The following is an 18553-nucleotide window of genomic DNA, read 5'->3' as shown; positions in this document are numbered from 1 at the left end:
GTATCCAGGTGAGTTATAAAGGCCTTTTTAAAACAGTTGATGTACCCTCATATATCCATGATATTAGAGCTGTCAGGTTAATAGCTCATGGATATATGGAAACTATTCAAATCCCATCTAATAATGTTATGTGTTTACTGGTCAGGAAGAGATGTGTAGATGTTACTGGAATCTAGTCCTCATAATGGAACTCTATTTTCAACCATCAATTTTAATGAAAAGGCTTTTCCAAAATTACTTAAGTATACTGGTGAGTGATAAAAGCCCTTTTAGTTTCGGTTTCTTGTTGATGTATTTTTTCAAAAAGAAAAAATTATGATGAAATGAATCTATTCCTTGAAGTTTATTACAATCAACATGACATTATTATAAAACCATGGAAATTGTAAATGACGTCACAAAATGTCTTTATAATACATATTTCTCAGATCTCCACGTCACAATCATTGAACACTTGTTAAGCAGAATCTCATGTAAATTAAAGATTCTGTCTTGTGTTTTCCACACAATAACATGCGATAAACAAGCACTGGATGTGTGTGGATCACAAATCCTTGATCTTATCAAGGTCTTCAAGTCTCTAATTATGTAGCACTATGCATAATATTGTAAGTTGGCCTTCTTTTTAGCTTGTACTTCTATTATGGCATCCATGTAATCTTCATGGGCTAGCTCTGTAGCTCCTCTCCTCAAAGCAATCATACCCTGAAGAATCCAAACAAAACACCACATAAACTCATTCGCCATCACGAGAGATTATGAAAAATCAATTAATTGAATAGAAGAATAGAAGAAGATTTGTCAGTGCAATAGGAACATCAAAGCTCATTATAACCAAAGTAAAGAAAGACATTCCCACTGAGCTAAACAAGGCTCTCCCATTTGGGTCATGTCTTTTTTGTTAAAAAAATTAACTTAAACAGCCTAGACTTTAGAATAAATAGATGGATCATCACAAAAATCATAAGTTGATCTACATTTTACAACTATATTGTATATTCCTGATTACAGTACAATTATCTTTATCTGCAAAGGCTACAAACAAGAGTGGAAATGATATTATGACTGAATGACGATGAAGGGCAACACTAAATGTCCTTGCTTTTTTTGATGCATAAAAATGACTAAATAAACATACCTTTCTTATGTTTATGGAAGAATGCAATATTGAAAGAATAATGAAGTGTATTTTTATAGATTTTACGAGGATTTTCCAATCAAAGTTTAAAGTGAATTCTTCAATGAAGTAGACCTTTTCAATGGACACTCAATGATTTAAACAATGTCTGTATTGGGCTGGTACTTACTGCCTCAACACACACAGCCTTCAGCTGAGCTCCATTGAAGTCATCAGTACATCTTGACAGTTCCTCATAGTTCACCTCTTTGCTGAAAGCCAGAAACATAACAAAACAGTTTGATGAGTGATACAGGAAGTTGAAATGAGGTTTTAAGTGACTTTATCATAAAAGAACCATATCAATCACCAGTAAAATCCAACCAAAACTTTTTTTTTAGAAGTATTGAGATAAATCTTGAAATGTAAAGATCACTTGATGTACAAAAGTGTCTTTGCTACCTGACATTCATTTTCCTGGAATGGATTTGCAGAATGCGTGCCCTGGCCTCCTCATTGGGGTGTGGAAACTCAATCTTTCTGTCTAAGCGGCCAGAACGGAGGAGGGCTGGGTCAAGGATATCAACTCTGTTTGTGGCAGCAATAACCTGTAATACAACATGTAATCATCAATGCAGTATTCAAAATCTCCCTGTTCTACATCATATATCTAGTAATTTTACTGTCTTACAACTAAGAGATAAGGTTAACTGACAAAATACATGTTTAAATTCAAATATTCTACAACTCTTTAGAATCCATATAAACATTGGTCATTTTCTGTTACTTGCTGTTTAAAACTAATCTATTACTCAACTACACTCAGATACCTTGATTTGTGCATTGGGTTGAAATCCATCCATCTGGTTGAGGAGTTCCAACATGGTTCTTTGTACTTCCCTATCTCCAGCTTTCTCAGAGTCAAAACGCTTGGTACCTGTAGAAGGTATGAGAGATAAACTAAATGGCCTGATAACTTTAAAGAGAAAAACGTGAAAATTTCACAAAACAACCCTGATCAGTTTCACTAACCACTAAGCTGACACCAACAATTGGGCATATTCAATAAAAAAGAATTATGCTTCATCACTAAATCAGTAAAGGTGACCTTGACCTCAACCCTCCACCCACCTTCCAAAACAAGTAAGGAATTTCTTTTCAATGTTGATCATCCAGAAAAGAATTTATAAAAATTTGAACTGAATACTAATCCAGACCTGTATCTGTCCTTACTCAATCTTTAACTACTTGTAGTAGTGATTGTAATAACATTATTAACACTTCTGCAGATATATTATTATTTTAACTAATGGTTCTTTAACAAGTGCAATACAATATTACAGGTTCTGCTAACATAAAAAATGTCTGCTGCAAATTATTGTGAAATCTGCTTTTTCTTCTCCAGCCATGATATCTTTATTTTTAGTGACATCGTTATGCCATTTATGATTGAGATATTATGAAGTTTCACTAGCTGCTCTACGTATTATTCAAAATGTATTCATACCAAAAATACTACAGCTGTTTTTCATTGGTGTTGTGACACTTATAAAGGTAGCTATGTAACACATATATGTGGTAAACTTTTGATCAGTCTGAACAAACATAAATAAATATGGACCTGTCTGAATTACACATTCAAACTACCCTGCTATTCAAACTAATTGTAGGTTTTAATTTACGGAAGATATATATCTCTGAACCAATATTTGTTTACAATAAAGCTATAAGTATATTCATTGTCCAATCACAAAAAAGCATCCATTTACAAGCCCTGATGTAAAGTTGCCATAGAACTTTTTTTAACAGCTGGCTTACCAATGGCATCTAACTCATCAATGAAGATAATTGCTGGCTGTTTCTCTTTGGCGAGTGCGAAGGCATCCCTCACAAGCTTGGCTCCATCTCCAATGAACATCTGTACCAACTGCGGTCCAGCTAGCTTCAAGAAGGTGGACTTAGTTTGTGCAGCACATGCTCTGGCCAGCAATGTCTTACCTGTACCAGGGGCACCATACAACAACACACCTGCAGGCATTCAAATTACATGTACTGTACAGGACATACTATAATACTTTGCATTTATAAAGACCTAAAGACAATAATTTTTTATTTCTGGAAGTGATTTTGCAGACTGTATGGTGAGTAGATTTAGCATCTGGAATTATTTTTAAAAACTGCTAAAAACATTCTCTCACTGGAATCTCACTGGCTATCCAAAGGTGTGGAAGGTATACAGGAAATTACATACACATAAGTGAATTTTAGCAGTCTACCTATAAACTTTGACAAATATTTTAAACACACATGCGTGGCCTAACTAGTTCTATTAACAAGTATATGGCCACTTTCGTATAACCTAGTAAAAACAGTTCAGGTGGGCAAGAACTATTTCTACAATAGATGAATGCACTTGTACCAGAAGCTGGAATTGATAAATGTAAAACTCAAAAATGTAGGTTAAAAATTCCTGTCAAACATAAAAAACTAACAAAAAATAAAATATATCTTATTTTAACTTGCAAAATATAGTATAACATTTTGATATATGTGTGTGTGCAACAATCCTGCTTTACGGTAAAATTCTATGAAACTCATGATATCCAGCAAGTTTGTTTTGGATAGGTATGGCTGAACCCCTCAAACTGCACATACCGAATATTCCACAAACCAGCCTCTGTTTCAATCTATACCTAGCATTTTTTCTTTCAGGTACAACCTTATGCAATAGTTAATGAAATATGATAATGTGTGGCAAGTTTCAGACACGTTCTTTTTGCATTATATACAAATAATAATCTGACACATGGCAACCGGTAAACAACATGTGAATTTTCCAACACAGAATCGTACTAGCAGAAAATATATTAGATAGATGACATGTGAATTTTCCAACCAAACGTAGACTTCTATTTAATCCTGTCTCAGTATACATTCCATGTACTAACCTTTGGGTGGCTGTACACCAAGGGCTTCAAATCGTTCTCTGTGAGTCATTGGCAAAACTACAGCTTCTATTAACTGAAATAAACAAAGAAATTTGAAGAGTATTAAAATCAGCACCACTATGCATCAATATAAATATTGTAACATGAAGGAAATGTCAAAGTAAAGTTGATTTGTTGAATAATTGATAACATGCAAACATTTTTACTATCACAAAATCCAACATTGGATTCACTTACTTCTTGTATCTGTTTGTCCAGTCCACCAATATCTGAGTACTGCTCTGTTGGTCTCTCGTCTACTTCCATAGCCTTTACACGAGAGTCAAATCTGTAATAAAAGAAGGGGAAAAAATTGTCAATGTATAGATAAAAATTTGTCTTCCTCCACAGGACTTCATTTAAAAAATTGTTCCCATTTGAACCATTAAGGAGCTTTTTTTATTATATTTGAAAAGTCAAATCTTCAGTCATGCATATAAATCACTCCAAAAAAAGACACATGAATTTGGTTACACTCCCCCCTCAACTATTTCATTAGTAAATTTCTATGAATACGACTTTAAGATATCAATTGTAATATATCAGGGCTCTCACACCCCATTTTGGGACTGGGGCCCGGAGCCCTTAGAATTGGGAAAAATAATGGTGTTTTCCTTAGAATTGGGAGAACTTGGGGTCTAAATTGGGAAAAAAAGATACTATTTTGCATTGGGAATGGGGCCAAATATCGGCCCCAAATCTGGCAGATCGAGAGCCCTGTATATCCAAAGAAAAAAACATCCAAAAAACAAAGTACACAAATTGTTACATTTTGATATTGGTGTATTGCAAAATGTGAAACAAAAAGTTAATTCTTTGATTCTCAAAATTTACTTAAATACAACTTTTTGTCACAGATGAGATTTTATTTTAGGCTTTATTTTACTAAAAGCTACTTCTTTCATCTTTCAAGTTATGTTTGTGTATGTATACTTACTCCTGAGGAAGGGTCTCAAGTACTAAGTATGAGTCTTTGTTGACACCCTGAAACAAGTAATGCTCATTCAATAGAAATCAGCAGTTGATGAATAATCATTCTACATAACAATGGCCTTATCTTTTATTTACTGTAATTTATTTTGATGGAGTTGTAATGATCAATCACTTTGAAGCACCCAGAAAACTATCTGTACCACATCAAAATCTGGTTAGGATAATAATTTGTCAAAACATCATACTGAAAAAAAAAAAGATTCTCTGAAAACATTTCAGACACAGTAAATTCAAGAATCATACATGACATTCCTCAAGTCTTTTATATTACCGTTAATGGTTCTTACTAGAAAATATATGTTGTTTAGTCATTTAATTTTATCAAGCAGGATGAACAAACTGAGTTTGAGGTGGTTCAACAATGTGTGCAATGATGTAACACCCTAACACAAAGAACATCACATACTTACCACCAAGTCACCAGGATTTAATTTCTCAGGATCCACCAGGCCTATGACAGGTAGAAAATAGGTCTGAAATAAAAATATTTTGTTTTACGTTTTTCAACAATACATTCGGAAAATATCAAAATAACAAACAGAACTACCGCAAAAAGTTTTACAGTAGATCGCATTACCTATACTATGTGTGGAGTGTGAGGATACACAAATAATGTAAGTAGTGTTACCTGTCGAGTAGAAGTTTTGATCACAGCACACTTGCCCTTTCTCTGTGCATCCAGATCAATGTTGGCCCCATCCTCCTCACCAGTCTCTTGAGGATCCATGTCAAGTAACTGCAAGTCACAAGTTCTATCACAGTGATAATGACACAAGACACAAAATTTCTTTTTCATCAGGCATTGGTAAATCACCTTTTAGCATGAGAGTTACAACTTAACTACATCCAATTTGTTGACTGTAGTAAATGACCTCAAAGTTTGGGAAAACATAAAGTGCTTGAAACTGGAGGGTTGTTACAAAATTATGCTTTGCATAGTTTTTTACTCTTTATCAATTTTTTTTTGTTGGGAATTTACGCATAAAATTCATCTATCTTAAAAGCATTTTAAAAACATTGTCAGCCATCAAAACCTTTTGAAGACCCCTGAAAGTGACCAGATCCTTTGTATGCATCATTCTTCATTTCTAACTTTTCAATGACCTTTTAATAACTGCACTTACCTCTATGACATTGGAAACTAAATAAGGCAGAGTCTTGTTGACTTTGATTTTCTCTGTATTTTCTTTTATCTTTTCTTTGGTCGCTGTTAAGTCATGGTTGATGCGGAGAATTTCACTTTTCATAATCTTTGAAAATAAGTCATTACATTTTTTGCTTTAAATGCATAAATGAATGGAAATCACACAAAAAAAAAAAAAAAAACAGACAGTTGCATGAGCATTGTAGTATTGTAAATCAGCTTGACAAAACTTGTGTAAGTTGAATATATGATTATCAATTTCATTTAAATCAAAAGATAATATTTGATGCTTAATTGTAATGCAATCTAATAATTTCAATTTAACACAAGGTGTATATTTCTTATTTCTATTACTTACTTTAATTTCATTTTCTAATAGCTTTGTTCTTGTGACTATTTCATCTGTCGAAAGTCTCAATATTTCTTCTCCTAGACTTTCCTAAAACAAAAAAATGTAAATTCATCTGAATAATATGATGACAGTTCAGGATATAACAATACATTGTTATGTTGCTATAATGTGAACTAGGTCGGAGAAATCAACAAATTTTTGTATTATATGCAAACTGGTCTATTATATGCCAACTGGGGTATGGATTTGTTACAAAAAGTAGCTGAAATCAAAAATTCATATGCAGATGGGAAAGTAACGAATATAGATGCAGTGCTTCCAGACTATATGGCAGATGTTACGATAGTACAATTACTGTGGCAATGATAGTCACATTAAGTTTCAGCACTTTCAGCCAACATCTTTAAATAAAATATTGTTTACTATGTCATAAATTAATGCGACTTTTAATAATATATAGCAAAAATAACTGTTAAAATAATTTCAGTTATTTTCAGAACAAATCCATACTCCATATTGGCGTACAATGTATATTAGGCAAATTCGTGTTTTTTTTCTGATTCGGTAACTGTTATGTCATTATAAATTAAAAGAGATAAAATGAAATGGAATTAGTAAAAGAGTTAAAAGAAGTAAAAGGCGTGTAAAAGGCTACATCGTGTTGTTGTGAGGGGGGGGGGGGGGTTGGGGGGTTGATACAACATTGTCAACAACCACCCAACCCCCTATTTTTTACGCCTGCACAGCTCTGATATTAACATCTTTGGCAAATACACAGAGTCACTGTCAGATCATTTTGGCAATAACACCTCAACAGCAGAAAACATAACAAAATATAGCAAACGTTAACTCTATGATGACAATGTGGAATTGAAAGCCTGACCTAAAAATTATAACTTCACACCAAATATACAATCCATTTACAACATCTCTCAATTCGTTTCAATAAAGATATACAAATATTTCATAAAAAAGTATCAATATATATGCAAAATTCACTACAATTTAGATAAAGTCTACCTCTCCGTCATCCCAAATCGCTTTATCTTCTAAAGTTGCCATTTTCGCCGGGGTTTATGTATGTATCACGTGACCTACAACTTCCGCTACGTCGGCGCGTTCGAAGAGGTGTGTTCGTATCAATGTTTTAATATCATGTCTAACAGTTTCTAAAGCCTTGTGTGGCCAATATACATTAAGCACAGTATTTCTAACGTCAAATTAATTTTTACCAACATGGGGACCAATGGGTCTGCGTTACTCACTTGGCTACATTACATTTCACACCACTGACATTGTCTAAAAGAGAGAGAGAGAGAGAGAGAGAGAGAGAGGGAGGGAAATAAATTGACCTCTGAGACTTTGAATATGGTCAAGGTAATTTCTTTTCGGAAACGAAGTCGGACTTGATCCCAACCACAATTTAACCAAGTACAAGCTAAATGTAATATGGATTCAGGCTTTTCCATCACTGAGAAGTCGTTTGAAGGTTTTGACAGTTTTAACCATTTGACATTGAATATGAGTGACCCAAACCTCAACTTTGATAACTTTCAGCCTCCATCGGCTGTCAAGCTTATCACAATACGACTCACTGGCAGAATAAGTTGATTTAGTTCTTTCATGCCAATTTTATTGGGACCCATACTCAGAAACGACAATAACAAACTCTGTCGAAATCCATGATGGTAGTCTCTCAATTTTTTTTTTTTTTTACTTTTCAATTGGTCCCAAATTGGACAATGCACATTTGAGAGCATACATAAGAAATTTGAGAATGAGTACTTCTCCTGAATTAGCAATTAAGACCATGTGAATACAAATGCAAATTTTGATACCAACTCAAAAGTTTCTTGGTGGATCAATCCATTTAAATAACTTAACTTCTACTTCCTGATGAGGCTGTCAACAGCTTTTTATGAAACAATTGCAATGTAGTTAAAATTTGAATGCTGTGTATTAAAAGCAAGCCATTAAATATGAAATCATTTGTCAACATTAATGTCCCAAGCTTTACTTGAAGTGTTTCAACAAAAATACACTTCGTATATTTACTATGAATCATTTTGAAAGTGCTTGATCGGGTTTGTTTTCTGGAGTCTGGAGGTCAAAGTGACTATAAGGTCATATTTCATAAAGCGTTTCCTTACTGAAACAGCCTTTTCTTTTCTGAGAGTAATCACCAAACTTCATACATTTTATCACAAAGACATCATTAACATGTAATGAAGAAATATAGGTTGTCACAGGTCAAATGGTTTGTCATTTTGTCAGTAAATCACTATAATCTTCTAAGGATAAGTATCAAATGTCCAGTTAACTTTTGAAATAAATAAAGCAACACAAGGAATAACTCTTATTGAAACTGTATTAAACAACATCATGGTTATATAGATAAAGGTAACTAACAATAAGCTCACTAATCTGTGAGCAGCCAAAGTTCCCAAGTGGGATGTATCATACAGGGATGGCAGGTAACCAAGCATCCCTTAATAAATATTACAGCTGTATATACAACAGATCTTCATATCACTATGTTGATCTCATACAATTTGTAATTATTCTGCAAATGAATAAACAGATCCTTTTTTAAGGGGACTAGTATTCCACAGCATAAAAGACAACCAATTGCATTAATGTAGAAAAAGACTGAAGACTATAATCTTATTGATCAATATATGATACAATCATTGACAATAGTGACTTCAGACTTAAAGGAAGTATGAGATTGTCATTGACTACAGACTTACAGGAAACAAGATACAAGTTTTGAATATTGTCTGTTGAACAGAAAGCCTACTATCACTGACAACAGACTTACAGAAAGTATAATACAATAACTGACTATTGTTTTAGAGAATTAAATCAAATCACAAATAGAAGACTTGAAGGAAATATCATAAAACCACTTACAAGAAGTCTGATGAAGTAATTGATTCAGCAAATAAAAAAAACAACCAGAAAACTGTCCCCTTGAAAGATCTGATCCATTTGCTTGAATATATACAAAATGAATATTACTCAATGTATATATTGTAATTAAATAAAAAGAGATTCAAATATTGACAAGTTGTATGCATTAAGAAAGAAACCTGACTAAACTATCACAAATGTGACTGATAATCTTGTACAAATAATTCAATTATGTTTTCAATTTAATTCAACAAATTGATTTCCAAATAATTTTGAGTGGGTGAAATGTTTGATAAAATAGATGAAACATGACTATCACATGTGACATTACCAGCTACTCAGGATGTGACATTTTAACATTGTGACAAAAACATAAAACAAACATTATGCAATGACATTGTGTGCCTTTTTAATACAATTTTTCATATTTTTTCTTTTAAAGTTCAATTAATTTAAAAACTCTAAGTGCTACAAGATACATTTATAAACAGATAATGTCCTTTAATAAGAAGTGGAAACAAATATGTCAACCAAGAGGAAAACAGTCAACCACTATACAATGGAGACATCCTGTTTATAAAGATGACTTGGCAGTAATCTTTTCATCAGTGCTGGAAATATAAAATCTGTAAATTGTATTTACATTGTTGTCAAATGAATTGTTTTAATTGCAAAGCCTTTTGCATCTCTCTTTCATAAACCAGACTGAATATATAGTGCATTTTTTTAACTTTAGGTAAAATATATAACCAAAACACTATATAGATACCTTATTGTTTTCCCTTGATCAAAAACTAATTGCTACTGAATCAGGCAAATTTACAGTCTCTAGGCATAAACACATATATCATCAAAATTGTTAAATTTCAGTGGGAATAGTTTACACTCTGATAAAGAAAAAATGTGAGAAATCTGATTAAGAGGCAACATAGTTCTCTAGCATACACAAAAACAGTAATGTAACTTAACATACAAAATATAGCACCTTCTATAGCAAATTTACATAATACATGTACACTTAAATAATCCACAAAAAGCACAGGCACAACCACTGAAGGCAATTTACAAATAAACACCAAACTACTAAGTCTTGTTTAATGTTTCCCAATACACAGTCAACTGCACTTTCTCTACCATTAAGAATGTTTGGTCACACCAAACGAAATTCAAGGTTTGGATTAAGAATATATAGAAATCATTTATTAAAATTGTATCTTCAAAACATGAATATCTGAACAAAAGTTTGTCTCAGTAGAAAAAACATGTAAAATTTTTCATTGAATGAAATGTTGAGCTACATAAAGATATAATTAACTTCTTACATCACAGATAATTCTCAACAAAAAAATACTTCCATACTGCTATTGTGTCATTACGTAGCAGAAAAAGGGGAGGAACAATTATCTCTATGTAATATCTAAGAGGAAAAGACTATTCTGGGAAGGAAGACAAAATGTAATGGGCAGAGTAACTACAACTATGATCACTGAAACTTGATCCATAGTAGCTGTAGATGCAGATAAAGTGCATTCTCTCAGCCCAAGTCAACACAATATAGATACATCAAGTACAGAAAAATAAAAACAATGCCAATATATACAGATAATACTGATTGACAATATAACAAAACAAATGATATGGCCAAGTAGATACAAAATAATACAGCTCATCAGTAATCTTAATATCAATCAATGGTGAACATGTACTTATAGATTTTGAATATTCAAATATAAATATCAAGCTCCTTTCATTCAAAACTTCAAAATACAGATATTTTTTCCCAGAATACATACACAGTTGTATATGCCTATATCCATGTACACTACCGGCTCTACAAATGAGAATACAGAGTATCGACACCAAATTTGAGAATAAGGATATTTCTGAACCAATCCAATCCTGGTATACAGGATATTGCTGATAGCTATATATATATATATATAGTGACATTTATATGAGAAATTTCATACTTGCAGAAACAAACACTAGATTTTCATAATGTGTCTTGTATAGAATAATGAATGATACAAATCTTTCAATGTCAATTTGATAAGAATCTTTCAGTGTCATTTGAACTCTGACATCTAACTGGCAAGAACACAGCTAACGCTGACTACAAAGTTAGAACATTAATGAATGACCAAGGTGTGTATATTTGAAATAAATGTCATCACAATGATGAATCATTACTGTCAATAACCACTCCTGTCAAATACCAATAAGCAAGATACAGTCAGGACACAAACAGCTAAAAGGCACAACCAAATGTTTAAATGAGAATGCTTTCTGAGCAAGTTTATCAATGAAACATTTGGAACAAAGATACCAGTCACAGTTCAATTTCTCAAAGGTTGGCTCCTATAGACAAATGTCTAATGATGTTTTTGTTATGATTTAGAGAAATCTTTTACATATATATATGTAACAATATCATGAAGGTGAGAGTAAAATCTTCTTATGATGTGGCTACTATCACAAACACCAAAATTAAACTAAGTTGCATAAGCATATGCATGCGTAATGGGAAGTCGTGAAATATCATTTTTTACTTCAACAACATCATGCAGTATATAATTTTTTCTATTATCACTGATTTTTAATTGGTATATGTTCTTGTTTTTGAATGACCTTTTGGCGACCTATCAAATATCAGAGTATAAAAGGCAGTTGTACGACATGGATTTCTAATAGGTTCCTCCTCCATGTCTGGCATGTAAGACTGGCAACTATTACCAACTAAACACAGTTAATCAATGCTGTTTTTGGTTCAATTTGACTTAAATGTAAATTCTATTTCTCACTACGTTATTCTGCGCTTTAGGATCTGACATCCCATAAGGGGTAATGTTCTGGCATTCTAATTAAACTGGTGTTAATTTAATGATCAGATACAATTGTACCTGATGTATTTCACTTGAAATACTTTCCAATTCGTTTACTTTATCCTTTAGCATAGGCTATTGTTCATCATAGATCAAAAGAACAGACATGAGGCAATTTTCAGTAACATGATTCATACACTGATTGGAAGACATCATACTGGCAATCCATCCCTTGTATATCCATCACACGGTATTACACAACAGTACAAAATATCCCAAACAGGATGTTAGAAATGCTGCAATACTACTGATGTATAAATCTTAGATTTTTACATTATTTTTGACTATTGAACAGTGTTATTCAACTGTAACAAGCTTCTGTTTTTAAATACAAAAGAAATTTATCAAAAGTCTAAAAGTATAAACACTATGTGAATTTAGCACAGTCTGTTAAGACACGTTGTACCATGAAGTATATCCAGTCAAAAAGAACTCAAATTTTATATGATTTAGCACTACTGACCAGTATCTAATATTTACTGGCAAAAGTAGTTCAAAAAATGTTTCAGGGTTTGCCAATTAAAATGTTTCAAGATTTACCAATGAACACCTTTAAAACAGTTTATACACAAGTATGTATATGCCAAAACAGAGTTGATAAATAGCAATCTATTTAGGCCTGATGTGTAATGCTGTGAAGTCAGAACTGTAAAATTCTGAACCGATTATATATTGTATAACCAAATTCACACATCAAAATTATCTTTGATAAAAAATCCAAAAAGAAATGAAATATTTATTACCAGGTGGATGTGTACCAGGTATCCATGAGAGACATGATAAATCAGGAAAATTAAGCAATAAGATTGATTTACTATGCTTCACTGACTAACACAAAACTGAATGCTAAGTTAGGGAGAGTCTACTGACCTATCAAGAAACCAAACCTCACACGTATCAACTACTGATCAGTACAGGTGTAAAACAAGAAGGCAATTCATATACTTCAGAGATAGTCACACAAAGTAGGACAACAGATTCTCAAAAATACCATTATTTATTATTCATTATTGCTTTATACTTCCAAAATGAGCAAAGTTCTGAAGTGTACCTTTTACATGGATTTTCAGCTGAAACATTTTGAAATGATATAAATAGTTATACATGATGTGTTGTCAGAATGATTTCAATTAATGAACCAATAAGGATTTTTATGAACCAATGATGTTATTCTATCAAAATGTTTCAAAGTACCCCCTTTCCCAAATTTTAAACCACATCATGTTACTGAGATCTCTTTCTTCCAGACTCCCTACACAAATAAACTCTCTCACACTGAACAGATTCCTGTCATTATGAAACAGCACCAAGAAGGTACAGCGACTCATTACAGCCATCTTCACCTAACCCCCTTCCACACAAATTCACAACATTTTAAGACCTCATATAATTCTCAAATGCCTATTGACTAGCTTTACATATGTATAATTGACAAGATTCCACTTGTATCTATTGCTTTAAGTAATCAAGAAAATAAATGCTTTTCCAATTTCAGGTTATTGCTGAATCAAAGACTAGTTTGAAAAAACATTGGAAAGTCACATTTTTTGTCACTATGTTAGAAAAAGTTTCCAATAGAAAATAAAAAACATGATGTATTCTTATATCTGATTCAACTGACAAACAGTTACCTGATCTTATTTTCAATTTAACCAGCACATGAAACAGAATATAAGATCACATAAATTGGAAAAACACAAATTTTCCAGAAACTAAAATTTTGTCAGATTTTGGTGTCCATGTCTAGAACTTTTAGCAGTTCTAGACAACACCATATATCCCTGTGTGTTAGCTGATGCAGCAGCTGCGTCGACAGTTGGCGGGAGGTGAGTCTGTGGGATTGAGATACTTATTTTTCTTTGATTTATCACGGTGGATGAAACTCTGCATTCTTGCTCTCGTTTTGTTGGTGAGTGCGTAAGACTTCAGATATGATTTCAATGTCTGTGGTAATGGAAGTTGATCAATGCCATATATGGTTGTCCTTGCAACAATCGTGTGACATGCTATCTCCTGAAGGCTCAATACTAAAAAATAAATAGAACAACTTGGAATAGTGTTGTGATTGGTTTGCTAGCAATAATCAATTAATTCAAATTGAAATAATTACCAATTCATCATTTATTAACTAAAAATTCATGCCACCTTCCTTAGAATAATTATGTATAAGATCAAAACTATTTTTTCCTCTTTTTGTTGAAGGTAAATTAACTGGAGAATGCCGAAACCTTTTGGTTTAAATATAAACCCTTTCCTCTTACCTAAAATAATTGTTTTTCATCATCAATCATGTCTTTTACATTTTATTATCCAATATAACAAGATGTTCCAAATAACTAATTCATTTGATAAAATAACATTGGTTTGCAATCTACCAATCTGAACCACAAAGCCTCAAATACAAAGCATTGAAATGGAGATTAGTCAATCTAGTTCTACACTTAAAAAATCCAAATATTAAACGATTTCTTTCAAAACTTTGTATTATTTTTAGTCAATAAAAATGTTTTCACCATCCTGATAATACAACAAATTATTTTAAACAGGATTTCATCATCAACAAATGATGTTCAATTCATCATAAATATTCATGCTGTTTACAGACCTTAGAGGCCAGATCACTCATGCAATAAATGTACACACCTTTGCTTGGCCCCCAAGTACGACTCATGCCATTCCGTTTTAAAGCCAGACGAGATAGTTCTGCAAAAGATTCTGTCACATTGAAGTCACACAAAGGGCTCACTTCAAAAAAAGCCATGTCATTTTTCAAAGCATATGCTTCTGCTGTTGCTTCACTCACTTGTCGTTTGAATGCAAGGTGGAGACGGTTGCCAACTAAAATCTTGGGAACACCGGGTGCATGCTGGAAAATGATTATCAGTCATCATCAGAGACAGTTTTTTCTTTCATTGAAATCTGGCTTCAACAACAAGTTAAATAAATTAATACAAATTTATAAAGATCTGCATTCTGTTCTAAACTTTGATATAAAGCCTCAAGATAGTTTCCCAGAGAGTACAATGTTGAAAAAAATGTACTCACCTGCATGCCATGACAATTGAAACCAATGGGACTGCATTGCTTATCTGATATTCAGTGCTTAATATAATTACATTTCACATCACTGATATCCAAAATTGGTCTAAATCACATTTACTCAAACCAACTTTAAAACTAGTTAGCTTATAGCACTAAAGGCTAATCCTCATCAATCATTAAATATATTTTTCCTAGAAGATAAATTTCTATTTGCATCTTAATTGGACTTCCCTCCTTGAATCTACCAATCAAATACCATGATGCTAGACATTTTGGTAAATTATATGATGTTGTTTTCCGAGTTTTGACAAATTTGACCCCTCTGACATTGAATATGGGTTTGTATAATTTCTTTCCGCAGTTTTAGGTTAGGCTTCATCCCATGAACCTAGAGGTCAAGTACCTTAAATCTATGTTATATGATATTTTTCATCTTCCTTCACAGTACCCAAGGTATGTTTTTTCCATATTTGAAATCAATAACAACAGACTACAACACTTATAAGACAAAATAAATTAATATCAATGAATTGCATTTATGAAGAAAATACGGGCTTATTAGGTCAACTACAGTTTTTGATGATTGAAAATCCAAAACATTTGCAGGAATATTTTTATCTTAAGACCTGACCTATATCATTCATATTATAAAACAAAACATATCTTATGTCATAGAGGATGCTGTGCAAGTTAAGACACTACCTGGTCAATTTCCTTGATCCAACGGTCAATGCCATCAAATGACCACTTATTGGTAATGTCATAAACCAGCAGAATGCCCTGTAAATACAAAATGTGTACACATGAACTAACTTATAGCAATATCAACAGAGATTAACAAACTGACAAATATCCTTGTGTTACCATTATCTGAATCACACAGATTATTTCCGAAGTTAAGATTATATCACTGTGATGTATCTAAAACAGAGCAAGCAACATTTTACCATGGAAAATTTGTCATAATAATTAAGCTAGAACTGTGACAATAAATAACTCTGTGAACATTTTTATAATCTGATGGAAAATAAAGTGAAAGTTGAGAGATTTTCTATATACAGTAAAATATGTAGTTATTTTGACTTCGAAGGTATGAAGGTTGATCAAATCAAAGTGATTATAAAGAATGGGTACAAAAAATGATACTATAAATAGTAACAGTGACCTTGCTGAAACCTTGAACATATTACCACTCATAAGATTTTCACACCTGATTTATACATGATTTTTCTTTACAGTCTGTTCAGAAATAAGTCAAATCAACAAAGTGATAGCAAAATGTGAGTGTATGCAATTGAAAACTATATCCCATCCAAAACGTCATTACAATGGGAAGGATATTAACCCTAAACAAGATAGTCTTAGTGTAGCAACAGGTAAAAAAGCATTTACTTGCAAACTTAAATAATACCTTTGAGTGATATTGTTATAACTTAGAAGGTAATAATGAGCTATAACGTGATGATGCCATAGCATGTACCACTGACTACAGAGATCACATTTCTCACCTGGGCTCCTCTGGAGTAAGACCTGAATATGGTGCAGAATCGTCCTTGGCCTGAAGTGTCCCTGAAAATAAATCATTACAGGTAAGAATATCAGAAAAAATTGTAAATATGGTGTTCAATCCTTATATATGTGAAAGTATCTCCTATTATAGTAATGTCAAATAGTTTGTAGAATTGTGGGCATGGAAAAATTGTATATAGGGTCTTTCACACAATATAAGGTAATATAAGATATTTACCAAAATAAGTATGAAATTAGAGACTACAGCAGAACACTGGTGCCCCTCACAATGATAATTTCTATATATGAAGCAACTGATAATCAATAGCTATTTAAATAATGAAAGATGGTAACTAAAAATTACATAGAATAAAATCAACCACTAATAATATAATCTTACCATAACTGTAACTTCACACGCCTTCCATCCAATAATATGGTTGTAGTTTTGTAATCGATACCTGTGACAAAACAAAATATATAAATGATTTTTAAATCCATACCTGGTCATACAGGTCATACATGCCGAGTCCGATTTTGAGACAACATTACATAATACAATGTATTGACACATTTCCTTCTTTTTTCCCCACAGGATTCTGGCCAACATTCATGGAAAAGCTCTTCTCCTTTGGTAAGATTTGTTATTGCTGTTATCATACATGCATCATTTTGATATCAACATACACATTTGAAATCATTGGTATTGATTTTGCTCGGTACAAAAAGCATATTTAAGGATTGTATCTTAGGCTACAGCAACTCTGGCAATGCAATGTGAAATTTTCTCCTCGTAAATGCTATAAAAAAAGCAAGGAATTAGTAATTATCACCTGGCTACGATTAAAAAAAAAAAGATGTTGGTATATAAGTAAAAGACATGAATGTTGTATCAGGCTTGCTCGATAACAAGGCATTGTACCATGTTGATATCAAGCCTTGACCGAGAAGGAGGCCAGTAATTAACTTACATACTATTAGTCACCCTGCTCAGGCAAACTTTATGATCACATTTATTATATCTATGACTTAAATTTCTACAACAGTTACAATATAATGCAAATTCTTCTCTCTCAATGCTGACAACGATTCTTTTACAGAAGCTTTTGGTTGTTGAGGAGTGTGATATAGAAATCGATTCATCTCTTTTTATCTTATAAGTCAAATGACAAACTCAAGCGACCAAATATGGCAAAGTTCAAAACCACCACCGAATTATTGACACCATATATATTACCACAACTAGAGAATCCGTATGGAGACTCTGTAGCTCCATCATCCATTCCCCCAAGCAGCTCTTCCTTCCCGACATCACTGTCTCCAACCAAGAGAAACTTGAGCAGGTAGTCGTACGGTTTTGGCGAGCCTGGAACTATGCTAATGTTGGGGGAACTGACACCACTACTCATATTTTAGCCAATTACCACGTTATCTGCATGGTGAATGTCCCTAACTTTGGTCCATTGTAAAACAAAATTATCATTAAAGGAACCATCGGTGATGATACAACGAAGCGAATTTTTTAGTGTCTCGCTATCTCATCTTGAATATGTAAACATGTTCATCTTCCTATCCATTTTCATCCATTTTCATTCTGAAATGCTCACGCAACCG

At 32.7% G+C, this 18553-nt stretch overlaps 1 protein-coding gene across 1 annotated transcript; it reads right to left on the bottom strand.

Moving 5' to 3' along the window:
• Positions 1-328: 328 nt before the first annotated feature.
• On the bottom strand, positions 329-18525 carry LOC132545988 (26S proteasome regulatory subunit 6A-B). Its single transcript, XM_060209675.1, has 17 exons — positions 18177-18525; positions 17340-17400; positions 16939-16999; positions 16133-16210; positions 15192-15254; positions 6600-6680; positions 6222-6347; positions 5726-5833; positions 5508-5570; positions 5042-5088; positions 4303-4393; positions 4066-4138; positions 2936-3145; positions 1948-2054; positions 1580-1725; positions 1308-1389; positions 329-705 (listed from the first exon to the last, which is right to left on the bottom strand). Exons 1-17 carry the CDS (start codon positions 18346-18348, stop codon positions 595-597), a joined length of 1680 nt encoding a protein of 559 aa, XP_060065658.1. The 5' UTR covers positions 18349-18525; the 3' UTR covers positions 329-594.
• Positions 18526-18553: the final 28 nt, after the last annotated feature.

The sequence above is a fragment of the Ylistrum balloti genome, unplaced genomic scaffold (genome assembly GCF_031769215.1).
Source record: "Ylistrum balloti isolate Yb309-2 unplaced genomic scaffold, AGI_CSIRO_Ybal_v1 Utg369870, whole genome shotgun sequence".
Lineage (NCBI taxonomy): Eukaryota > Metazoa > Mollusca > Bivalvia > Pectinida > Pectinidae > Ylistrum > Ylistrum balloti.
Note: the sequence above shows the minus strand (reverse complement) of the source record. Positions and strands in the feature narration are given on the sequence as shown.